The following is a 26,588-nucleotide window of genomic DNA, read 5'->3' as shown; positions in this document are numbered from 1 at the left end:
TCCATGCAAATGAGATCAGCCTCGTTTTCGTGGATTCAGGTTTGGCGCCAAAGTCAAGTTCATATTGCCATCATGGCGGAAGATGAAATTATCTGAAATGAGATCCTTGACACAACATACGCAATGGAAGATAAAATTTTACAGCTTTGCAGAGAAAGTAACTCGAAGCGGCTGAAGAATGTTATCAACAGCCTTGATATAACCGAGGTAACCCTTGTTAGATGAGACACTGTGCAACACTATTTCCTCACCACAACTAATAATGTTTTTGAAAAATGTGTGTTAAAATACTATAAAATATCAACTAGACTATTGAACCACAGTCCTCTTCATAGAAATCACTAACACTTCACGTCATTTAGACAGTTGTTGTTTGACTAGCAATTAACTCAGGTTGAGAAAACGGTTAGGAAAACTTCGTGTTATTAATCTCAGATCCACCAAAAGTATTGCACCACTAGTAACTATAAGTCCTTGAACAATGACTCAGTATCTATAATCAAAATTTGTTTATGAAAAATAAAAACATCTTATACTGCTTAGTTACAGTCACACTCTAGCTCCTGTCACATGAAATTTAGACATGAAATTGAGACCTAAATTCGCAAAACAATACAATATTATTTTGTTTACAGTCACACCTCTGTTTACAGTCACTAATTTCCAAGTAACTTTTGGTGTAACTTTAACTGAATTCTACTCTACTTGTTTTTGTATTAGTCCAGTTTACAGAGTAAGGCTGATTTTAACAAGATATTAGGTGTGCAGAAATTGTCTGCCAATGCCAGGTGCACCAGCACTGCCAACTTACTGTGATAGGTGACAAGTGCTAGAGAATTCCCAGGCTAGTAGAAGGTCCTATTGCTTTCATTGATTTTGACAGACATCTCCGAAAATCTCAGATTTATGTGTGTGATATATGATGCATCCCAATCCATTGAGAATTCCTAAGCATATTTTGCAACTGTTGGGAACAATAAGGAGCAAAAATCAGTCACAATACACTAACTTTAATCATTGAAAAAATGGTAGGGCTTTATTGCAACTTCTGTAAAAAGTGACCAATAGCCTTCTTTTCAGGACATGGTGAACTTGACATATCAGAGACCCACAAAGCATTGATTCACATTGGATGATCATAAAGCAAATCTAAATTTTAATGAAACACAAAGCAAGATAAGAGGACATAATTGCTTTTTGAATACCTCATAGTAATGCATGGTTCAAAATTTCTCTTTGCAAAAAGCACAATCATTATAGACTTTGGCACATGTCATTACAGACATTGTGCAATGTGGGTTATTGTAATGCCTCAAACGAGCACCTCCCTCAAATAATAGCCCCCATCAAATATACACCCACCTTAGAGGTGAAGTTATTGAATAAGCACCCCCCTTGAATATGCACCCACCCCTCGAATAAGCACCCACTATTTTAAGCATTCACTATTTTTTATTTTGCAGATTCTTGATAATATTACAATACTGCTTGAAGCAGAGGCAGAAGAATCAGTTATCTTTCTCAGACATGTTTTTGAAGGTAAGTAAGATTTTCATTCTGAAAAATGTTTGTTTTGAAAATGCCAGACCATTAACTTTGTTTAATTGCCCTTGACATTGAAATTTTATTAATTGCAGGTAAAAGGTCCGAAGGTTTTCAAAAAGATGCTGTTAAGATATACATTCATCTTTTCAATTATTTGAATGAAAATGAACTACCTCCGAAGGTATGTTAATAATTTTTTAGTAGCCTTGACAGTCTTTCTTATTTCAAAGACAACTGTAGCATTTAGGGTTTGCAGTTGTGCTGCCAATTCAAGGCACTTGCTCATCTTGGTTTGCAGGTGTCAGTTTACCCAATTTCTATCCAGTATTATATGAAATAAACTATGTTTAATCTAAGAATCTTATATGTAAGGATTTACAAAATTTAATTACATAGTCTCTTCGAAATCTTGAAACAACCAGTTTGGGAATACTGCACAAATTGAGAAACAATTTCCAGATTTAATAGAAATTCAACCATAGAACTCCAAAATAAAAGTTTTAGATCCTGGAATTGAGTGAAGTAGAACAATGAAATTCTTGTTTGAAAGTTTGATAGAGCTCAGAAGCATAATATCTAGCAGTTGATGGATGAAGAAACAATGCCTATCTTTAACTGGTGCTCGAGTTAGTTTCCAGTTAAGAAATATTTTCCTTTATCTCGGGGTTTGTGTTTTTAAGAAAGCAATTGAGGGTGTAGCTGTCAACAAATGTCATAAATTTGCAGATAATGTAATGATTTATGAATAATTTTTGCTCAGGTTCATATTTTTCTCATAGTTGGCATCTGACGTCATCAGCCTTCTTCTTGTTGAGGTATTATTTACTAGACATTTTGAATTTGTAAGAGTAACTTTCCATTTTAAGCAGCTATTGTCTAAACAAAAAAGAAGACACATTTTGAATATATATGTAATGACCTGCCTACACATGTCACAGGCTTGACCATTCAGGGAATTCAGTTGGTGGAGCGTAGTTGGTGCAGTAGTAAGATGCAAGAGTGGTTAAAAGCATTAATAATTAGTCAAAGGCTGAGCCCCAGTTTTGCCAACTCTATAGAAAATAATATGATGATGTAGACATAATTTTTCACTAATTATGTAGGTAAGACAATGATTTTCAACATTATTTAGGACAGAAGCTACAGAGCAATTTCCCTAGTGTATTGCAATGTAACACCAAAAATTTGCAGCACAAAACAATTTTCCAGTATACTGCATTAAATTTCTGTCTTTTTGCAACCTAGAAACCTTGTTGTACAAAAGACTGATGATTTTAGTGGCTTATGTATGTAATGATTGTACACATGATTGCCATTAGATTGACGATCTCAGCATCAAAACTTTGGTAGAGGTTATAGATTTCATGATAAATTGTGTCAAATCTGGAGCAGTAATAACTTCCAAGTAAGTATTAGATTAAACAGATTCAATTTTTGTTTACATGGATTGTTATTCTAGTGGATGTGTTGTTTCATTTGCATTTGTTCGTATTTGTTTCAACCTAACTTCCAAAAACAGTTTTATGACACTGAAGCTCTGCTTATCGATTAGTTCCCTCATTCCTCCTCTAGATTTGACCACTCCTTGTGATTCCTACTCCCGGAATTACAGAGAACTGGTGGCCCTCTCCACGCTAAGTGAAAGTTTGGTCAAGACAAGGATTTGAACTTTAATGTGGATCTGTAGTCCTGGACAATAGCCACTGAACCATCCTCACATCTAAAAAGTCAAAGGGCCTATGAGGTAGCAACTGAAAACCAAAATATTGTTGCTAACTATATCCTGTTGTTTCGAAAACTCTTGAACGTTTCTAAAACTTCCAAAACACAAATATGGTAAAAGATTTCAACATTCGACATTGCCCTTTGATAATTAATAGGGAAATTAAATCATTTTATTGAGAACCATTTTCCTCCTTAAAAAGTTATAGCAATATATTTGAGTTGAAAGTTGATACTAATAACAAAGACAAATAAAAGTTACTATTATGCAAATTGGGTTCACTGTTGTCTTTTATCTTCCCAGACCACTGGAGTTGTTTCCAAAGATTCTTGCAAGTTTGTCAAACCTGCGAACAGTGCCTTTGAAAGGTTTGTATATTGCAAAATGTTCTTTGTATACTCTCCAACTTTTATGATATTTTCTTCCAAAGTTTCAATATTTAGTAATATTATATTTTCAGCTGACCATACACACTTTGTTTTAATTTGATTGTTGCAGACAATGGCGAGATGAATGGAGATGACTACAAAAGCCACATTTTGAACACATTATGCTCATGCAGGTATGAATGCCTCTTGAAACCAACTCTTTGCTTATCTTGAAACCAACATTCTAAGGGAACCACAAATACTTGAAACTACGATGATAAATTTTAAAACAAAGGCTGCAACGAACATAAGGTTATATTCAAGAAACATTTGATCTGTTGTGGTAGTCATAATTTTACACATCCAGGAATAACTACTATCTGTTAAAGAATAAGAAAGATTAGACTAAGCCATTTATATGTTATTGTAAATTTTAAGACAAAATTGTCTCATCTTCAGCAGTTTGAATAAAAGCTAAATCAAAAGCAGAAAATGGAAACAACTTTAGACAGAATATTCTTATAGAAGAAAACTAAATAAGGGCAGTAAATTTAAATGAAATGACACTTATGTGTCAAATTTTGACTACCACAACACATTGAGTTTTTCTTGAATACAACCTGATGTTCATCGTGACCATTGTGTCAAAATTCTCAATAGTTTTATCCGTTTTGACATCTTGTTGCATCAAATTTCAGTAATATTGACAACACTAGTAGACTCTTGATATCCATATCTGGGTATATAAAAATAATAGCTTAGAGCTTTTGATCAATTTTCAGACATGGACATTTTGTTATCTGAAGAATGTCAGTTATAAAGCTTAAGTATGTTCTAAAATGTTTGCTTTTTAAGATTTCATTTTTAAATTCTGTTACGCCAGAAAACTGTTTGCAAATTTATGATATTTAGAAAATACATTAAAGTTCTTAATTATTTTGCTATCTTTAGATGGTCTCCAAAAACTGTAATACACATTGTAAAGATGCTAAGGTAAGAAAGTTTTGATGGCCATTCTGTTTCATTTTTGTGATGAATAACAAATTACAATAACAGTAATATAAAAAATAATTTCCAAAGCATTTGCCGTATTCTAATAGGAAAGTCTCTTTCAAGGGATGTTGAAATGACGCAAGATGAGCTTCGCTTTGTGTTGACAAAAATAAACAGGTATGTGCATTTTCATCCAAAGAAAGTTCTCAAAATCTATTACTTTGGTTATTGTGAGATTTAAAGTTCCTTCATCAGAATATGCTACTTCAAAATGTGCCAGCAAATTCCACTTCAATCTTCATTATGATGCTGCAACTGTTCCTTATGCCAAGTATATTTCAAAAATAGCTTGTTTTTACTGTTTATTAAGTTTCTATAATTCTTATATGCTTACTCTGTTTTTCTCCAGAATAATGCCTGAGGTGGATTTCCAAAATTTCCCTGCACTGTGCTACCAAGTTTTACTTCTGTCATCACAGGTATTTTCAAACAACCTTCTTTTTTATTTTCATTGGATCACGAATCCCACAGTTTCATAAAAAATTTGGGGACAAAATGCTCAAACGAGACGAATCTTGTAATTTTGTTTCATATGCTCATAAATATTTACAAAAAAACTGCTGCAAAACTACAGTACAAAAGCGATAACATGAAATGTTGTAACAATTCTGTGGCCATTCGAAATTAACTCAAAGTCTATTCCAAAACTGATACCAGACGAAATTTCCTGGTTGCATGTTATGATTGTGTTTTTAGGGCCAGAAGCAACTTGTATTGGATGGGATATGCTCTTTTGTAAACGCACAAGACAGAGGATCAGCTGGAGAAGATGAAGATTTTCATGCTGCTGTAGAGAATCCTCTGTTGAAACAGACCAAAGGCACTGTTATTATCCACGTTACATTTGCAGTAAAGCAAGATCAAGAACTAGGAAGAGAATTTTTGAAATATCTGAAGGTTTGAGTTTAGAATTGACAGGTCGTTTTATCAATAAACACAGTATTTCAAATTAGTCTTGTTTTATATTTTAGTGTTATTTTATCTGCAAGTATTTCTTTAGTTATTTGTTGTATATTGAATCTTAGTCCTTGCAGTGATAAGTCGATATCAAAAATTTTTACATCTTATGTTTTTGTAGAACTAGAAAGATGATGAATTGACATGTTTCCCTTATTCTTCTATGGACTCTTTTGTTGAAAATAAAAACTTTGTTTGTATGAAATTTTGTGATAATTTTCCCTTATCTACATTATGCCTATTTTTTTATGTAAAAAGAGCGTTTATGCAGCAAGATGACTAGTGTTAAAACACTAGACCTTTCCTTCTTTTCAGACTTTATTAAGACATTTCTTACTGTATTTATACAGGCGAGCAGAAAAGGAAAAGAACAGGACAAACTAACTCCATTTAATGTTTCTCTTGCATTGGCCATTTCAAGTATTAGACGTTTGCAGGAAAATGTGAGTAACTTGTTACTAACATGCTAATTTGAAGAACAGAACAGGGGGCTCACCCCCTTTTTTATTACTGCCTATAATTGACCAAAGTTAGCATCCTTTAATCTTAGTTACCTGTTTCTAAAAAAATACCGGGCTATTAAAAGATTTTCTAGGATGTTAATTCCTCTTCAGTAGTTTAACAGTTCCTTGTGTGATAGCAATGTGTTTTCTACTTCTGAACAAGCTAACCTATTTGAAAATATTGTTAATGTCATTTTTCTCAAGTAAGCCCTATTTCGGCAACACTTGGGGATGTCGCAACTATTCGACGGGTAAGCAGTCACGAGTTGTCAGAAATGTTCCTTGGTCAAGGAACCAATGAAACGCGCTATTCTTCCTTTTACGCTACTCTCGATCCACATCTGGATATAGTTTCTGCCTACCTTTAGCCATTATCCGACGTTTATACTCTGTTATTTTTTCCAAAGAACGGATGATCACCTCTGCACTTTGCCATTCGGGGTAAAAAAGACCATTGTTTATAGCTGTGCCTAAATCTTCGCATAATTTTTCGTCTTCAAAGTAGACAATGTTGAAAAGAATGCAATTTCTGGCTGTGTTAAAGCTTAAAAGCTAGCTAAAAGCAAATAATGTAAATTTTGCATGCTATCGAGGCTTATCATGAAGTGTTTTCTCAATCACAAAATTATCACAATGTCTCTTCAGAATCCTTTCTCAAAGGTTTGGTACAAAACTTTTAAATCTCCATATGTCAAAATTCACAGAAATTTAAACCATGCCGGGCTGTTTTTTTTGCAGATATTTGATCACCTCAAGTCTCTGATTATTAAGGCATACAAAGAAGAAGAAAGGAGAAAGAATTCATGTTGGTTTAGAGGTTTGCCCGTTGAAGTTTATTTATTAGGTTCTCTCAGCTCGAAATTACGTCGTTTTACAAACTGTTTTGAAAACTGAAGTTCTATTTGCCAATCTGAGACTTCCTCTTTTTTAGAACTGTACAAAGAAGGGTGTGATATAGATGCAATATTTTCATCCGTCCTACAATACAGGTTTTTGTCAATATTTTGTTGTAGTTTTTAGGCTTTCGAAATCACATACCTTTTTTTATTAATTTTTTTCAGTGCACTTAAATCTCGTTAAGCCGTACCCTCAAGGGGGTAAGAAAATGATCGGACTTAGCAAATGTCAGACTTATCCTGGGTACTCTCGACTTAAATACATAGGAAAATCCAAGGGGAATTGAAAGTAAGTCCGACCGAATGATCAGGTTCACGACCCTAACGGGATTCAACTGTATTTCTCTGGAATATCTTGTGGGTGTGCTAAGAATCTTACGAATGAGGAGAAAAAGTTTACCAATTGATTAAGTGTATTTAGTTTTAAAGCAACGTCATTTGGTAGTCATCGTCGCGATAAAGTTTTAAAATTATTATTGTTAGGTTAGTGGGAGCCAGCCGTGGGTATGCTCGCCAAAGATCTATTTTCCCACATTCTACATCCATTGAAGGTGCCATAGCCGCCCCTATCAACCAAATATCACAAGATGAGAAATATTTTTGAGAATATAAAGTCAAGAAAACAAAATTAGTTCAGTAGCAAATTATTAAGCGAAAAGTCAGTACAGTAACAAGATTAAATATTTAACAATATTAAACTATCTAGTATGATGGAAAACTTTTAATCATCTTCAAAGCTTTATTCAAGGATAGCATTTTGTTGAAACTTTATAAGTGGAACTTGTCATGTACGTTTCATTTGTTACAAACGATCCGTAGTTCTCTTGGTTTTTAGTTTCTTATTAAAAAGTGAAAAATAAGGATCACTAGTGGTTTATTGCATGTCGATTAAGTGCAATATTTGTGTTGAAGGTCCTAGAACTTCGTCTTCAGTTTTCGTTTAGTTTTAAGAAAAGTTTTTGTATTCTATTCTTTGTGCTCTCTCGTAGTAACCAAGGCTGGGATGATGTTGTACAAGGCATTACTCGATTCGGGATGCTTCTCATGGATTCATATGCGGTCAAGCAGAATGGTATCCTTTTATCTACTTGTATATTCTATTCTCCAGTGAAATTAACATTAAGCGGACATCTGTCGAGCCAGACTTATTGTACGATGTTGGGAGAGTTGCGTTGTCTGGCCGTACAAAAGCTTGGTCGCAGCGATCAAATTGTAGGCAAATGATTTTTTCTTTGACTAGAGTTGTCCGTTACTGGACGGGATCTGTTAAAAAGATAGTTTTGAATTGGGCGGCATTTTTGGCCAAAGTCAGCTTATTTTTTAATTTTTCATCAAAGGAAAATTAAGGTTCCCCGAGCATGTTTGTAACAGATGTTCTGGGCGTTGTTACAGCTTCATTTTTGAAACACTCCAGTGTAATTTTTCAGTAAATGCTATCATGGCAAAGGGCTTAAACCCATAAAGCTAGCTTCTATTTCTATATTCAAACATAACCTGTTTACTTTTAAAAAAATTGACTCACTACCAATTATTACGTAAAGAAACATAATTTTCATGTGAAAGTTGTGTTTGGACGTGACACGTCAGAAATATTTATCAAATCAACTTATTTTTTTCGATGAGAAGGGAAGAAGGAGTAGTAGAATCAGGCTAAAGAAATAAGAGATACAGAAATAGAAATTAAGTTGTCGGGGTTCCCAAAGACTCTTACTGGTACCCTGGCATTGCTATTGTTAGTCACCAATAAATATTTGATTGATGTTGGTTTGTTCACCAGAATTCTTCCCCTGAATTTCCTGTGTTTTTCCAATAAATTTATTGGATTCCTAAGACATACATTGCCATTTATTTTGGGAAATTAGGTAATGTTGCTCTTTTGAAAATTGTAGCATTCGTTATTAGGGAAGAGAAATTTTGCTACTGTTTTGTTTGAGAAAAAGTTATTTATTATTAAAATCATTGCATATTCTGTACTAGGCTCTTTTTTCTAGACCTTTTCGAAATTTGGTCACCAACTACACCAGCCCAGAAAGCTTGCAGTTTAGGTGCAAGGATATTGAAATTTACTTTTCAGGTATGCTCTTATCCTTGTATTTGTTAATTATATTTTGCTCATAGAACTTCTCAACTGCCATCCATTCTTATTTGGTCATCAGAGTCCTTTTGTTTCTTTTGCTAGAATCAAGAGCTTCTACGCGAAGAAATAATTTCACACATTTTAAACACAGCGGCAACGAAATCGAATCTAAGTGCAACTCATTACGTTGGTAAATATTTGTCAAGTCTTTTTTCCGCTATAATTCTTATCCCAAAATAAAGAATAAGATTGAAGCAAGAATTCATAAAATAGTTGTTGTTGCAAGCATACAGATTCATGACGTTACGATATTATTTAAGATTATCAATTAAACCTTGACATGACAAACCAAATTGGATTCCACATTTAAAATTTAGGGTTTCTGTATTATTTGGTACAAAGCTACCCTATATTCTATTTTTTGCTAAAGTTTGAAAAGTGTGTCATCCAAAGTAGGGACCAGATGACCTTGTGTCCTTTCCTGCTTTGGATGGCACAGAAGAATGTATCAGACTTTTTAGTTTTAATTTGTTGATATTGATAGAAAAAAACATTTAAGATAAACATTAATGCAATATACGCAAGACATCACACACAAGACCACAGATATTTTTTTAACGCCACGTCATAGGTTTTAAGCCTAGTCCATTCATTCTTTGTAATCCTTAGTTGCTATATGTATGTGCATATGTTCTTCATCAAGGAAGCTCCTCTATTGGCTATCAATTCTAAACGTGTTGATCCTCTTCACTACAGATCTATTGGCTTCTCTAGCAGCCTCCGTTCCTCAAGTCATGCTGGATTGTCTTCCCAAGGTGCAGTATTTAAAGCTAGATCTAGCAGTCTTCCCAAGTTTCCAGCCCTTTAATGTTCCTATGTTGTATAAAATGTAGCATTGTAATTACCTGAATTGTGGCTTAGAGTATGTGAAAGCCGTTTTCCTTTATTTACCGTCAAAGAGCTTGGATTTCTAACCTTTACTGGTTACTTTTGGCACTCAATATTTCCAGCTTTCGTACTTTTAGGGCCCAGATTCTAGAGTGGCTTAAGCCATCTACCATGTTACCACGACAACAAGTGGCCAATCAGTGAGCATGATACTCGCTTATTGATTGGTTAATATTGATTGGCAGATGTTCGTTTAGCTTTATAAATCTTTTCTAGATCAAAGAGGTATTTGATTACATATCGCTGCTAACGCCATCCATCGCTGAGGGAGTCTTGCACGCTGTACTTGTAAGTTATGTCCCGTTAACATGACTGTCTTATTTTAAGGTTTACATGACTTAGTGGATTATTTCTAGAGCACTACCTTTGGTTTTCTTGTTCTTCAATCTTGTTTCTACTTTTTCAAAAGGCAGATCTTAAAAAATCTACGATTGTGATTTCTTTGCTCTTCAAAGAACTTGATAAAACTGTGACAGAATATGCACAAATCTATTAAAATAATTGTTTCTGCAGACTGGAAGCAATTTTAATTTTTCGTAGATCTAACTTGCATTTTCTGCGTAAATCTCTACCTCTAGCAAGATATAGTTAGCTTGTTAGTGTGATAATTCTAAGGATGAACAAGCCATATCTACGACATGCAATGCTGCGTTAAATGAGATATCACAATTTATTGCTATTTTCAGCCAATTATGAAGATAAGCCTCACAATGAAAGATTCATTACTGTTGGTTTTAAGAAAAGCATTGTTCTCAAGGTATTATTTTAAATTTGTTTTTGTTTCTAAAACTCTATTAGTATCTCAGAAAGCTACTTTAATGTTCTCTTTACTGTGTTCTGTCTGCTTCTGAAACACGTCATTGGGACACACACAATGTTTGAAGGGATTGCAGAGTGTCTAGACGACAACCCTTGGTTTTTTTTATATTGATGTTCACATTTCAAAATGTTACTTTGTTGCATAAAAAGATACTTTTTTGGAACTCTATATGATTAAAATTTTCCCAGTTAATTTCTCTGAAGGCGTTTCTGAGCAATGTGACTTGAGGCCACAACTCTCTATCCGACACTCCACAGAGTATTGCACGACATATGATCATAAAATAAACTGTAATTTTGAACTTCTGCAGTACCAGAGACATTTAATATTAGTTTCTGTAACGTCATAATCACACCATGAGGTTTACTTTTGTAGGCAGATGGAATCTCGGCGAATTGCAGTGACAGGATTTCTGCTGATCCTCAAACATTTCAAGGTATTCAATTTGCCTTACAACAGTTATGTCTGTTTTTCATTAAAGTCAATGAAATTGTTGATTTGCCTTCAGACTGTGCAAAATTAGAATATTTGCCTACCTTAGAATATTTGAGTTACGTTATTGTTGAAGGAAAATTTTTAGTAGTCGTAAACATATTTTGTTGCATTATTGTAAATCTATTTTAGGGAGCTTGGCACAGTTAATGCCTTTTCTACCCTTCTTCTAAGCGAAATTCGCCTTTTTAAAACTTGTTGAACTTTGAATTTGTATTCAGCCTGGATTTTAAAAATTTGGCTGAATTTGGCATTTTCTGAAATTTTTGTTCTTGAAATTCAAAACTTAGTCTTGATAAAAACCAAGTAAAAGATTTCTTTGGGAACCATTCATTCTGAGACATCAGTCAGTGAACATAATAATATTTTTAATAGCGAGCATGAGATAATCTAATGCTCTTCGGTGCTGTGCCTTGGTTCTGGGTTTTCTTGATCACGCATCATAATGTACTATGCTTTGTTTTCAATGACGTATTCTGTTCGCTTGATCCAGATTATCTTGATTCGGATTTTTTTGTTGCACTTCTTACCCATTGGCATAGAAACAGCATAGAAACAGAAGCAAGCAAATAGCCCTTATCACTTACTCTACATTAAAGCCTATCGTCTCTCTATTTTCCGAATCGATGGTTTAGTTTTTCGAAATTTTTAAGCAACCCCTTTTTAGATACCAGTAGAGGACAATGCGATGCCATGCTCAAGCCAGTTTGCGGCAACCCAGTTGTATTCATGCAGTCAAATGGAAATCCCAAGTTCATCTAGGCTCCATTCTTCAGTTAACGAATCAGTATGTCTGGAAGTTTTGGGTATGGCTAATAGTTTTTTGACAGTTTTTTGACAGTTCTTGACAATATCTTCTTGTATTTCAGTTTGCTATTATGGCAAACTTAATTTTTGCAAGTTTCGTCCTTTGCATTCTTCAGAATCTGGTGTGATGTAACTTAAACCTGTGTGTAACCGTATTTTCAACACTTATTCTAACGTTTTATACTCTGAATAGTGTCTGACGAAAGGATGTTGAGAAATATTTGCTTTTGCAAAGCCATTTTAAACCTCATTAGTCACTCCAATTGACAGATATGGAATCTTTCGTATAGCCGATCAAAAAATGTTGTAGGTCATGTTTATAAAAGTTAACATATTTTTTAAAAAAGCTTTGCCAGATTAGAAAATTACCAATTTTTTGTTTATATATAGTAGCCTTTTCGTTGTTGTGTTGGTACATCTGTCAGAATCAATGTTCTGCTTGATAAACTTTAATGCAAGAAGTCTGAAAAGAACTTGTCTGCTTGACTATTTCGAAATGTTTTTATTAAATTTTTATTACCAATATGTTTCTAAGATGCTCATATTATATTTTGCGAGAAAATCCGATCAAATTGACTGTGATTTTTGATTTTGTATTCGTATTGTCTGAGTTTTAAAACTTTAACTTAGTCTTCAACTTATGATTCCCTTTCTATTAATGAATAGGTCTTTTAGATCCAATAAGTAAAATTCCTGCACTGCACATCTTGTTCCCTCAACTGCCATTTCATTTGAAATCAAACGCCGGATTTCTTTGGAGCTGAAAATTAGACATAACAGTGCGTTCCAACTTTTAGTTTTAAAAATGATGGGAAACCTTGATATGTTTCACTGATATGGAGAGGTCATAAAGTAAAAAGATTTTGTCTTGTTGCAGGCAATTTGAGAAGATGCCTCTCTCATCAATTTGAAGTAAAATGTCAGCTGTACGAGGTGACTCAATTTGGGTTTGAAAATATTTTTTTCTGCCTTAAGAAGGCTCCTTTCTCCAGATAAGAATTGCAATATATTACACTCATTTCTCTTTGTATGGAACATTCCTAGACCTTGTTTAATCTTCAAAACGTTTACTGTTTAGACGACATGCATTTTTCAACACATAGCTAGATATGATATGTTGGACTTTGAACATAAGAAAACAAAGTATATTACCCTCTTTCGTTGCCATCACCATCAGTAGAAAAAAATATCTTGCCTTTCCTTTTCACTCTAGGTTTGGTGGTAATCAGTTCTTTTTAGCTCATTGTAAACAGCGAATATTTTTTCAAGAGGTTTGCAAAATGAAGTTCCCGAGCAATCTGCATATCATTAAAAGTTATATGATTCAACCAGGCTGAACCAGGCAGACGAAGCTTTCCCAAAACAATTAATGGAAGGAATCACTATGTAGGGTTTTGAAATAAACGTCTCTTTTACTGATAAAGATTTTTAATTTCAAGGGTCTATTTGAGGTTGTATCGAAAAATCCCAGACTGACATATCCTGTATTGGATTTTTTGTTTACGCAGGTAAGAGCTAGTCAGCACAGTGAACTCTCTTTTTCTCACTCTCTTTCTCTCTCTCTCTCTCTCTCTCTCTCTCTCTCTCTCTCTCTCTCTCTCTCTCTCTCTCTCTCTCTCTCTCTCTCTCTCTCTCTCTCTCTCTCTCTCTCTCTCTCTCTTTCTCTCTCTCTCTCCGTATTTCATTACAATCGCTTGTTGTGACATTTGAAACCATCGCTGCAATATATGTCTTACAGCTGAAATGTGTTTCCAGGAATACTCGTGACTACCCTAACATCATGAACATCATCACTTTCATTCATGAAACCAGATAAAAAAATCTCAACATGGCGTATTTAAACATTTTTGTATTTTGTTATCAAAGTATTTCGCAAGGACAGGCTTTATATTTGATGCTTGAGGTTTCAGAAAGAAACAGCTTATGTCAGAAGAGTGTCAAAATTATTAAACCCAGTGTTTATTAGCAATTTCATAGTTTAAAGACTGCTGGTGCCAAAGATCGACAAGGACCATACTTTCTTTTTCTCTTTGTCTTCTAGTTTAAGAAGTATTACGAGCCTAGTCCTGATATCCCTGCTGTGGTGAAACTCGACCTGTGCGTCTCATTTTCTGATCAACAAGCAGTGCTTATCGAGCCATTGGTAAGTGGAATAAAAACTCACAAAAGCTGATACGGGGGAGGAGGAGGGAAGGTATATCACAACCCCCTACATCTCTGTCATGTTTGTAGGAGGTTGTAATTTACCTTCCCTCCCCCCTCCCTTTGTTGTCTTCACTAGTCACAAAAGCACAAATGCAAGTGATTATTGTACGCGCTGGCAGGAACAGACAAGGCATACTCGTAAGACCTAACTTGATGTCCTAGATCAATTGCAATTGTGCTTTGAGCGTCCTAACTGAAGAGAATGGTAATCAAGCACAAAAGCATACATTTGATATCCGTGTACTTAAGCTTGTGCCAAGTCCATCCTTTCTGTGTTTCTTTGCTTAATTTTGTTTCGTTTAACGAAAGCTGTTTTCCTTTACAATTGTTATCAAATTATGTAACTTTGTAACTATTGTGGCCACCTTTTTCAGTTTTTTTCTTGATAAATCATCTTTTAAACCATTTTTCTCCAGTCTGATTTATTGAATGCGCTCCAACTTTGTACCAAAAAGTCAGGATTCAGGCTGGACAAAGCTGAAGATGAAGATGGTAAATAATCCTATTTAAGTTCATCTCTTTGCTAATGCATGCTGAATCTTTATTGTAATTATAAAGTTTTCTTAGGACCATTAAATCGTCAAAAGAAGATTTGATTGCCAATTCACGGTTTTATCTTGTCGACTAGACAATTAAGCACGCCTTGTTTGTAATCGGCTAGTGTTGCTGTTCGTTTTAAGCTGCACTTGTAAATTATCTCTAGTTTGTTTGAAGATTTATGAATTTGAGGTTCTTCATGACATGATTTCGTTTTAGATGTTTCAAATATCTGAGCTGCTTGAACATTAGAGCTGTAGGAAGTGTTAAGAAGAAACGACCATATTTCTTCTAACCATTTTCTCGACCATATTCGATGATAACCTTATTCATTCACTATCTTTTTTGACCCATTTTTAAATGTAAATGTAGATGTAAAATGTAATAGCTTTAATGCTTGGCTTACACACTGTCAGTTTAATGCCTGCTTCAATCTGTCCTTTAAGAACCATTGTCACAACTTCTGGACGACATCGAGGAAACCTTGCAGCAGTGTACAAAGCGAATGTTAAAGGCTGATCTGGAAGATTTTGAATTGGTAAGAGGTTTTGCACTAATGATTAGCTCATTTTGGGGCCTAAACTGTGCCCATTTTGATCCAAAGTCAGTCAGCCAAATTAGTAAATTTCTTGCTATGTTTACTCGCAGGATAAATCAGCTGATCTGAGTATAACAACGAGTGTTGGAATGAAAAATAACATTTATGCAAAGCAGGTTGTAGCTCTTTACGAGGTAGGATATCCAGTTCCATACCCACTTGCTTTTTTATTACCAATGAACCGTTGTGCCTATTTTTTCAGCGTTTTTCGTATTCAGAGCTTTAATTGGTTCTTTTGTGTTTGCTCACCATATTTCATCTCATGTTCTGGTTTCGAAATTTATCAAATAAATTGCTTATTTAATATGTGCTTCCTGTTGTTCTGATGTCCCTTTGTTCACCATATAGGCACAAATAAAACTTGAGTGGTTTCATCTATGAGCATTGTCACTTGAATTTGTAAGTTGGGGGAGGGGGGAAGAAACCAACTATCTTTCGACATTTAAGGGTTACAGATTTGGGGGTTGTCACAGAAAAATTTTAGAAAAGCGATGCCTACTCAATCTAAAGCCCCAAAAGTGCTTATTAATCTAAGGAAATAGAAAGAATGTCACTTTTGATTCATCCAAAGAAAAGTTATATAACACCCAAAGACATAAGCTACAAGGAACTACCCCAAAACCAACCCCCCTTCACTTCCCACGGCTCCCTTTCCATTATGTCTCTAGTTTCAACTTGAAAGTGTCTGGGTAAGTCCTGTAATTAGCCTAGCAACGGTATATTTTTCGTTGCCAATGAATTTCCCCCACTCCCTGATTCACGATTTTCTGCTCTAGGTTTTAATAGAATACAATTGGATGACTGGGAATTACAGGTACGTATGCTCCCATTTTCTTGACTTTCCCATTTTCTTGACTTCCCCATTTTCTTGACTTTCCCATTCCAATTGGTAGGCGACTGTTTAATGGCACAACTACCAGGTCTACCAACATGGCCGCCACCCTGAACGCATTGAATTCTGGGTAGGCGGACAGAACCCACTATATAATGAGTTTCATAAAGATTTTTGCATCACTTTCTGTTTTTTTCTTCTCAACGCTCAAACGTTTCTTTTAGTGAAGAAGCAGCCAACAATGTAATCAAACTCTTTGCAAATAGAATGAAAGTTAACGAGTTAATTTCCGAAAAGAGTGCAGTCTCCTCGGGTAAACGATTAATTTTTTTTCTTTCTTGTGACGTATTTTATGCCTTTCTGTACACTTAAATTCATTTGATATTAATCTAGGCACGCCTTGCCTTGCGAGCTATGATTCCGGACAAAATTAGTTACTGTTTTTCAAGAGAAGTTGATATTTTCTCTTTCCTTTCAAAAATAACTCCCCCCACCCCCAATCAATGTTGAATGCATGTTTTTGAAGTACAAATCCAAATTTGATTCGGTGGAAAGGGGGTTTAAAGTTACATAATTTTGTCCGGGATTATAGCTGAAAAAGATGAAAATTGTGAAAAGGGGGCTCAAACCATCTGACAAATTGTCTGACAAATAACACACAAAAGAATGTAAAAAGTGGAAGACAAGGAAAGGTAGGATGAGAAATGTAAGTGAAGAGGGAAGTATAGAAGAAAAGAGGAAAGAAAAGAGAGGGAGGAAAAGGTAAAAACACAGTGAAGTGTAATATGTCATTTGCTATTTAAAGTGAAATCTTTGTGATTTATATCCATTGGGAGTTAGTTCAAAATTTTGTCGATTTGATCAAAGGAGAGAGATAATCTTAACAATTTGGCAACTCTGATCTGACAAGTTTGTTTTCAGGCAAAAAAGGGAAAGTGTCAACAGGGAAACAAGGGTCCCTCGTTCTTTCTATGAAGTGCGTTGCAAATTTTCTCGAGGCAATTTTCTGGTGAGTTTGTTTGCAGAGGTAACATATACTAAAGGAATATTTCAAGATTAGTGTAAGGAAGTGCAAGTCTGGTGAACTAAATCATATCTTAAACTGTAAGAGTAATGTGTTTTAACCTTCTCATGCTGCAACTTGATATTGAATAGCAATCATCAGTTTTGTAATTTCGATACGAGCTACTATTCCAGTTTCTCTTTTTATTAATCATCCAGTTTTTAATTAGCACTTTAATTTATTTTCATTCTCCAGCGATACTGATGCAGAACACGAGAAAGGAATCCAACCACTAAGGGAAACCCTCGACTTCCCTCGGTTTATTGTGACGTCAGTTTTGCATAAGTTATCTCAAGTAAGACTTAATGAAAATTACTCTTCATTTATCTTTGGTAAAGTTATCGATGCCGTATAATAGGCACAGCTGTACACAATTTGGTGTATAAAAAGAGACGGGTCTTATTCATATGTTTTGTTTTGGTTTCTTTTTTACGAGCTTGCTCTATCTTTACGAATTCTGCATTCACAGTTTTTCCTCAATGTCACTTCAAAGCTTCTTTTGGCATGATTATAATGCATTTAAACTCATCTTTCAGATCCATGACACTAAAAGATGTGACGGCCCGGGAGGCAAGACCCCACAGCATCTAGTTAAACAATGCTGTATACTTGGAAGGTAAGATCACAGTGTATGACATTTTGATTACGAGGGAATACAGCGTTTAGGTAAAAATGAGATTTAAGTGAATGAAATTTCATGTTTATGTCTGTCTAATGGCAAGTTTGTTTGTGTTACTTTTATGACTTATTTTATGTCTGCCAAGATTGAGATTTGCGCTCTTGTTGGTAAGATTTGCGCTCTCATTTTCTGTAGAAGGTTGATTTCCGGCTTAATGTAACATACTTATAACTTCAGTCGGCTTAGAAGTGTATTTGTATTCAGCAGTTTGAAGATTCTTGCTTTTTACGTGGCAGGACGTTTCTATTCGCAATTAATGGAGATACTTGCCTACCAGACAATCTGTTGAAGAAGGAAAAGGTATAAAGAAATATGTACACTTTAGCCTTTTAATAACCTTGTCCTTAATCTTATTTACATTGAAAATATGTAATTGGCTACACGCGTTCTTATTCACCCGAACTCGCTACAAACAAAAAATAGTTTCAGAGTCATCTTTTGTTTGTGAATTTTAGGCTGTTCAAATGAATATTTCCCCTCTCTCCTATTTCACCCCCCCCCCCTCTCTATTTTTAGAAGCCGAGTATTTTCTTATCTTGGATTGTATACATAATCCGGGTATTATGATGAAGTCATTATTGATGCAACTTCTTTTAGTAATTATGATGACGTCATTTGAAGATGAAGAATATTATTCATGTTTCCCAAATTGACTAATTCTTTCGCTTTCTTCCAGGCCGGCAGATTCACGGGCAGTTGTATCGAAGGATTCCAGCTCATCATCTACATTTTGTGCAATCATTTCCCAAAACATTTGACACGATTCCTAAATTCCCTAGGTACATTTTCTCTTCACCCATACCTTATTGAGCATTGATCTCCCTGTCCTTTATGACTTTCTCTTTGCTTGTTACTGCGTGAATGTTTTAACCTTGTTGAAATTATCCAATTTAGATTTTTCCCCAAGTTTCCTGACACAGACAAATGACGATGATCCATTTGATGCCATTCATCGACATCTCAGAAGATTTCAGGTAAACCAGAGAAGTTGCCATCTTTTCGAATCTTCCCTTTTCTTTTAACTTATTTTGTCTTCGTTTCAGTCAACTCTGGGTCTCAATTTCCTGTATTCCTGAACTTATTTTATCTTTATGTTAGCTGTTCTTACAGTTTATATGTTGATGATGTTTTGATTTTACAATATAATGTGATTGATTGGCAACTTTTGTTTTTGTAGTTAAGTTTACAAAACATCGTGTTTTGTAATTTAGTTTACAAAAAATAAAGTATCCAATCATTTATTGGATCCCTTGATTGATGTTGTGAAAAACATTTAAGTGAGGTTGATTTAAAGTTTGTTTTATCTTTGTTTACTTCATGTTTTCGTCTTTTTACAGAGGATGGCGTTGAACATGTTTGTGTCACCCGACGATGACCGTGCAATGAAGGAAGGGCTCACCATTATAAACATTATGGCTAAACTTACAGATCATCTTGACGAAACAAGGGTAGGCCTGCTCAGTTTTGTAGCCTTGATCCTCTAGACATTATCAAAAGGTGAATCGTAAAATCAGCTTTTTTTTCTGTAATCCTTGTTTGACAAGATTTTTTGGTACTGTTTCGATTTTGGTACGAAAGACCGATGAAGTAATTTTCATTAGGTTTGCATCCATGCAAATCAAGCTCACTGGGCTTATTATTATTTTTGTTCTTTTGTCAGATCCCACAAGTCACCATGTGGCTACAAAATGTGTGTGTCGAACAAAAACTAGGTACGTTGAATCAAGTTTTACTCACTCAAGTTAAGTTTCTCTTAATGAATCCTCTGCACTTAGCATGGTTTTATTTTAGGAATGTTTTCTTACGAACTTTTCATATGTACAGTAAACTTTAGCCTAGTCAAGCTGAACCTGTTCCTTTGTGCCGTTTAGTGGCACACATTTTTATGTTCCAAGCTTAAGAGATAGCTATCGGGAAATTGCTATCGGAGATAGGTGTCCGTTACTGAATCTTCCCCTGTTCTATGTATTTTTTTCAAGAATGTAAGACTGAAATTTTGTCCCATCTCTTCTAAGGCGATCCTATGGTTGTCAAGGCTTTGCTATCTTTGCTTCTGACGCTGCACAGGAAATCCAATTCAAGAAACAATCTGGTAAGCTCCACTGCTCAGCGAAGTATTTTCACTTCTTTTTTTCAATATCACCACACGGTAGCCCACCATTTTTCGTGCCTTTATTGTAATAGTTTTATGATAATAAGGCAGTTTCGAGCTCAATACGAATTGCACGCTATCGTCATGGCTCCTCACCGTTTACCACTACTTACAAGTTACAGTAGATTCTAATCTTGCCATGTCACTCACTGTGCTTAGAACTAAAAAGCAATCCATGATAAACTGGGCTTATGTTTATACTTTGAAAATCAAAAACTAAGTAGAGGAAGGTGGGCAAATGTCTCTGTTTACATAAAAAGGTGCTAAGGGAGGTTGCAAGTTTGGCATCCAAAGCCAATTCACATTTCACACTCCGAAAGGAGACAGCTAACTGCCTGTTTCAAGTTGACAACCTTAGAACAAGGGGCAACAGCAGTGTCATTTTGAAAATTCATGTCTATGTTACATGAAGAATTCTTTCAATGATTTCTATATATTAAGATATTATCAATGTTTGTAATGTCGAATATCACAAACTTTGAAAATTTCTAAATTAGCAGAATATAATGGAAAATTTAAATATTGATTAAATAATGTAATTAAATGCCTATGAAAACTTTCTCCCAACCTACAATTTCGTGATTTTTGTTAGCTACTTTTTTTCTCTGAAAATGAACTTGATATTTTTTATTTTAATAAGATACGAGCGATCTCCCAGGATATTCACAGTCAACTCGGTGATATTGATGAAGTAAGCAATATTTCTTGTTCGCAGTATGGTTCTTAAGCATGACTGTTCGTGTATCACTTTGATCGTATTCCACGTGCTTCAACTTTAAATTCATTTATTAATCAAATACTGTTCCAGGCACAACCAAGGTTATTCTACTTTTTTTCTTTGGCAGGAAGTCGAAGTGGAAAATCGTGCCAATTTTGTCGTCATTAATTCGACAACGGTTGCTCCAACAGTTTTTGTGAGTTTACTGGAGACGTTTTGACTTAATATAAACTACAATATTTGATTTTTTTAAAAAACAAACTGGATTTTTTTGCTTTAAGAGAATTAAAAGAGGTGTAATTCGTTTTTAGCATAGAAATGTTAGTTCCAGTTTTGTTTAATAATTTTCTGTTGAAAGTGCGAGAGAATAGCTCAGAATTCTCTTCTATGTACAAAGAGCAGTAAAGAATCTTTTAGGCCATGTTTTACTCAAATAGGCCTTGCGAAGTTTGCAGGTCTATGTGGCTCATTTTGGCCGAAAAACAGTATCGCAAATGACATGAATCAGAACATCCAACCAATGAACTCGATATAACATCGCTTGCATTTGTACGTTTACATTAAAAATCTAACCTTTGGTCATAGAGACCATTATCTTTATTCTGTTCTACACACTTAACAAACACGAGTCTTTTTTGTTTAAGATAGAGTCATTTTATTTTCTAGCTCCTTCTGTTGGGTCATATTGATAAAGTTCTAGACGAAATAGAGTTCATCCTTTCAAAAATGAAATCAGACATCCTTGCTCTCGCCCACGCTGAAACAGAAAAAGGTTTCTGACTTACTTTTACTCTTGAAAGAATTCACTTGATTCGTATAAGTCCCTGGACGGATTTTCTGCATGGCTTGATGATGTTGGAATGACTAACTTCGCTTTTGTCATTTTCCAAGCTTTCCATTACTTTGAAATCCATTTCTCGTTACCTTCTTAATTGTATGCTTGGTATTTCATTGAAAAGAATCTTGCATCCTTGAGAACTTCTGTTTTCTATTTTGACTATCGGGATGGTATCTTCTTTGATATGCTATAAATCGCAGCTTGAACTGTTAAGTAACTTGCCAACAATGCTTAGCCCTCGACTGTCAGCTTTCAGTTAGCATCCATTGTAACAAGCATTTGGTTTTCCTAGAAAAAGATGCTGAAGACCTGGAGGAAGAACAAGAAAAACTAGAAATGTCAATATGCCGCATGTTGATTGGTCTAGTAACGGCTTTCCATGAACTTGTGCAATCTGCTTTCCCGGAAGGAACCTGTGCAGATACTGTTACCAAGGTAATGTCAATCAAGCTTCTGTCATGTCAATCAAAATTGTGGCAATATTATTACAATGCATTGGGTTTTTTATTCAAGTCAAACTCATTATATTTGAAATCACCTTCAACCGAGATGTTACTCAATTCAGCATATGATGGCTGATAATTTAAATGTACCTTACTTTTTCTACCTTTTTATTTTCCACAATTATGTTATTTATTGAATAACATATTCCTTTTTATGACTAACCCTGGCCTTTGCAAGAAGAAATAGAGACATGGGATCTAGGGGCGTCAGGGATACTCGCCCTTACTTTCTCAAAAGCCTTTTTCCGGCATATTTAATGCTAGTCCTGGAACCTTGCTTGATATTTAAACTTCAAATCACGTTTTTTTCTTACCAAGAATTTTCTGAAATTCGTTTAAATGCATATCAACATTTTTTTCAACAGAGCTTGACAAAACTATATGTAATTCTTGGCCATCTCTCCAAATATGTGAGTTAACATCACCTTTTCTTGGTGCTTTATTTTTTAAATGTATTGATATCATTTAAATCATTTTTAGAAAATTTATTGTATTTTTCAGCTCTCTGAGTGATTTGAGCAAACATTCTTTTTTTCCAGCATCTTGGATTATATAACCAACGAATTGGCCACATGACTGAGAAGTTTGAAAAATTGGTCAGTTTTGTTAACTTTTTTAATACTTAATTGCTTCATCTGCTTTCATGGAAGTTTATCAGATCTCTGAGCTTTAGTATAATAAGTTGATTGTGTATAATAAGATTGTAGTTATTATAGTATGAAAAGTTGTAGTTATCAATAAATCACTATTTTCTTTATTGCTTGCTACATCGCCAGCTCATCATCACCATTTTCTTCTTTCGCGTGTTGACTTTTTAGTCACTTTTTCTTTTATAACATGTTAAGTTTCCGGCCCTTGTTCTTCGATCACATGTTAATATGCTAAACCTTGCGCTTCAATCACATTATAAGTTGCTGAACCTTGTTCTTCGATCACATGTTAAGCTGCTAGCCCTAGCTTTTATCACGTGTTAAATTGCTATACCTTGTTCTTGTATCACGTGTTAGATAGCTAACCCTTGTATTTCTCTCACGTTTGCGGTCCTTACCTGTCTTTTTATTGGTAGAAAAGGCCCAAAAGCAAGTTCGATTTCCATAAAGCTAATTTAATTGCGTACTACGTAGGTAAAACTGACCGCAACTCATTTGACGCAACAAGCTTACGCAATGATAACCTACATGCAAGCGACGCAAAACGTCGAGGACGAGAGCGTAATCGTGAAGGGGAAGAAAAACAAAATGAACGCAAACAGACAAACATCAATGCAAAAGGTATTTGTTTCTAAGAAAATGTTTGAATATTCATTTAATGAGGAATGTCTCTAGATTAATTATTAAGCTTTATTAATATATTTTGTTAACGGAAGTGAGAAAGCCGCAGGCACTGAAAATAGGGGCAAAATGTTGATGTTTATGGCAGTGTAAATAGCTTAGCTCGAAAATACCAGGAAAAAAGGATAAAACTATCTGTATTTGTATTTTTTTTAACGGCTCAATGCCCTTTTTTATTGCTCGTGATGAATTTTTGTGAAAATTGTTCAGTGGCTAGGGTGGCGAACTACAGATATAAGGGTCCGGGGTTCGTGTCCCTGGCATGACCAAACTTTCTCTCATAGTGAGGGAATCGCCAGTTCTCTGTAATTCCAGGTGTATGAATCTGTAGTCACATCGAGATGAGGGACCAGGATTTTGCTCAATAAGCATAGATCTTCGGATGCTAGATAAAAACAACTACATTTTTGTTTGACTTAATTCACGTGGAAAGAAGCAGAGGAACTCACGTGTTCATGTTTTAGAAAAGAGTTTAGCGTATTCTTGCTTAATTTGGATTTGAATTTTTAGAGATAGGATCCCACAGATCTGATTTGTTTAAAGCGTGCATATTATAAGGAAATATTAAAACGGTGCAGCCATTTCAATATGATTCATTTCTACCTTCCAGAATCGAGCGATCAAGGAATCTAAATTGATTCCCAATCTGATTTACTCGATTGAGCAGTACGAGATTTTTCTTATTCAATTATCAAAGAAATCCAAGGTTGGTTTGCTAATCTTTGTAACTTAGTCTCTTCATCAATAAATTTAAAAACAACAATATCGCCGCTTTTTACATACAACTTGCAAAAATTACTTTCAACGTTCAACGGCAAGGTTTTTTTTGTTCAATTATTTTCTCAAATTCCATCACTTCAAATCCTCTTCCTTCCAAAGCACTGATTATAGTGTAGATAAATGCATTCAGATATATAAAATAGTTAATATTTTACAAGTTTTATAATATTTTATAAATTTTATAGAATCAAATTTGTTTCCAATAAATCTAACATTTTGTAAACGCATAGTTTCAGGGGGGACGTTTGAGAGGAGGGATGGCAGTGATTTTACATACTTCAGCCTTGAAAACTGTTATTTCAACTTCATATTCAATTGCTTATAGGTTACAAATCTCATGGAACATTTCAAGCTTAGCACGTCACGTGATTTCCGTATCAATACAGCTACTTTGGAGGCTGCGTTGCACGAAGAAATTGCAGACGACGAGGAGGAGATATCCACTATAATGGTATATTCGCTTTCACAATTGTCAATTTACAAACTTATGATTATAGCTGTGACGTAGCTGCCTATTATGCCACATTGGGTATTACCAATGCAACATTTGTTTTTCAAAGCATCCATTGCTATATATTTACGCTTTCACCAAAGCTATAAAGGCTTTAATTCAAAGATATATTTTATTGACGAAGGGAAATTTCTGTTATAACGATTAGAATGGCTCGAAAACTTGCAACCATATTTGCAGCTGATCACTGATGTAAAAAGGATCACTGTTGTTGTGACTGCAATAAGGGAACCGTTATGCATACATTCTTTCTATCGAGGGGCAATTCACTATTTCCAATACCGCATGAAATTTCCAAAAAACAAAACGGTTTCTTAGGATTGCCAAGGGTTTGAAGATAAAAGAATAGGATTTCAATTTGAAGTAGCGAGATTTCCGTCGAGCAATTTGACCCTCACTTTCTGTCATTGTTTGGGCTTCATATGATAACTGTTGACAGAGGAGCATTTATGGCATTTGGTTGTAGTTGTCAGATTTCCTTGTCACTAGATTTTTTTCCTCTAGTTTCAAATGAATACGTTCTGTTTTTTTATTTGAGATTTAAGTAACCTTTTCCATGATTAACATTGAATAATATGCCTTAATTAATCAGAGACTTCTCAGATCCAAACACTAGTTTCTCTTGCAGGAAGAGGAAAATCATGAACCACAACCAAAGAGGGCAAAGTCTGTCTCGTAAGTGCATTGGAACTGAGCATAGCTGACACATAATTCCCGCGTGTCATTTAGCTTCAGTTCAACCACAGCCCCCCCCCTACCATCTTTAAATTCCACCTTCACTGGGCAGCCCGCCTTTAATATCGACTAAACTCTAATTGCAGAAACAATAAAAGGGCTATAATATTGAAGCATCGTATACGGCTCTATTTATAAAAACGCTTTGCCTGATGACTATGAAACGTAGACTCTTTAAAAGCATTAGACGAATTTGCTTCATTCAAAATCAGTGGTGGCGCCAGGGGAGGGCTACAGCCCCTCCGTCGGAAGCATCTAGCACCCCCCCCCCCCCCCCCCATCGGAGGACATTTTAGGTTATTGTCGGAGCAAATTTGACAAAATAACGTACGAAAACTGCTTATTTTAGTCATTTTAGCCCCCCTGTCGGAAGCTCCAGCCCCTCTGTCGGAAGATTTCTGGCACCGCCTCTGTTCAAATGTTCAAAAGAATACATCATGAATTGCTTTGAAGATTTTGTAATCAATTTTTACGTACGTTTTATGTGCCAAATGGTGTTTTGTATCTACCTTTTCTTTGTATGCAATATTACAAAACCTGTTCATTCTTGTTAATATGTTATTTAATTGTTAATCTTTGATATTATACAATACAATTCCCTGAGGTTATTTCAATGTGTTGTATTCAGGTCTTACTTCTGGATATCGTAGTCAAATACAAAATTTTAATGATTTGGTGTTCTAATTTTATTATGTAAAAATATCTTCGAAATTCAGTAAAACAATCAAGCGCAGTTTTTTCTTTCTTTCTCATTCATACAGACCATTTTGCATGGTAAAGCAGTTTCCGATTGTTTACATCGAATCTTAAAATTGTATGGAAAAGATAATATTTTCGAACTACGCTTTTATGTAAGAAAAACCCAATCTCCATTTCATAACAGGAGTTGAAACGAGACTTTCACATTTTTCTATTTT

At 34.9% G+C, this 26,588-nt stretch overlaps 1 protein-coding gene across 1 annotated transcript; it reads left to right on the top strand.

The window, feature by feature from the left end:
• Positions 1-22: 22 nt before the first annotated feature.
• Positions 23-26,573, top strand: LOC135695861 (Fanconi anemia group I protein). Its single transcript, XM_065215054.2, has 49 exons — positions 23-207; positions 1,464-1,539; positions 1,638-1,726; positions 2,325-2,360; positions 2,865-2,950; positions 3,572-3,636; positions 3,767-3,830; positions 4,588-4,629; positions 4,753-4,806; positions 5,039-5,108; positions 5,386-5,586; positions 5,997-6,089; positions 6,888-6,966; positions 7,081-7,138; positions 8,035-8,117; positions 9,037-9,119; positions 9,225-9,312; positions 9,879-9,937; positions 10,287-10,358; positions 10,757-10,827; positions 11,266-11,326; positions 12,050-12,188; positions 13,067-13,122; positions 13,629-13,697; positions 14,231-14,332; positions 14,811-14,886; positions 15,378-15,469; positions 15,580-15,663; positions 16,306-16,343; positions 16,586-16,674; positions 17,283-17,370; positions 17,620-17,719; positions 17,961-18,040; positions 18,340-18,403; positions 18,780-18,882; positions 18,998-19,077; positions 19,441-19,551; positions 19,764-19,815; positions 20,119-20,195; positions 20,896-20,946; positions 21,101-21,169; positions 21,640-21,745; positions 22,104-22,246; positions 22,680-22,724; positions 22,854-22,910; positions 23,439-23,585; positions 24,256-24,351; positions 24,751-24,876; positions 25,565-26,573. The coding sequence occupies exons 1-49, from the start codon at positions 124-126 to the stop codon at positions 25,613-25,615; spliced, it is 4,005 nt and encodes a 1,334-aa protein (XP_065071126.2). The 5' UTR covers positions 23-123; the 3' UTR covers positions 25,616-26,573.
• Positions 26,574-26,588: the final 15 nt, after the last annotated feature.

The sequence above is a fragment of the Rhopilema esculentum genome, chromosome 14, assembly GCF_057945365.1.
Source record: "Rhopilema esculentum isolate cy_ngs chromosome 14, ASM5794536v1, whole genome shotgun sequence".
NCBI lineage: Eukaryota > Metazoa > Cnidaria > Scyphozoa > Rhizostomeae > Rhizostomatidae > Rhopilema > Rhopilema esculentum.
This window is presented reverse-complemented; position numbering and strand designations above follow the sequence as displayed.

Excerpts from the sequence above, each read along its gene's own strand:
- LOC135695861 (XM_065215054.2), top strand. The coding sequence starts at position 124 with ATGGAAGATAAAATTTTACAGCTTTGCAGAGAAAGTAACTCGAAGCGG. Across the intron at positions 1,540-1,637 it reads TCTCAGACATGTTTTTGAAG|GTAAAAGGTCCGAAGGTTTT; the intron begins GTAAGTAAGATT and ends TATTAATTGCAG. Across the intron at positions 9,313-9,878 it reads AAGTGCAACTCATTACGTTG|ATCTATTGGCTTCTCTAGCA; the intron begins GTAAATATTTGT and ends TCTTCACTACAG.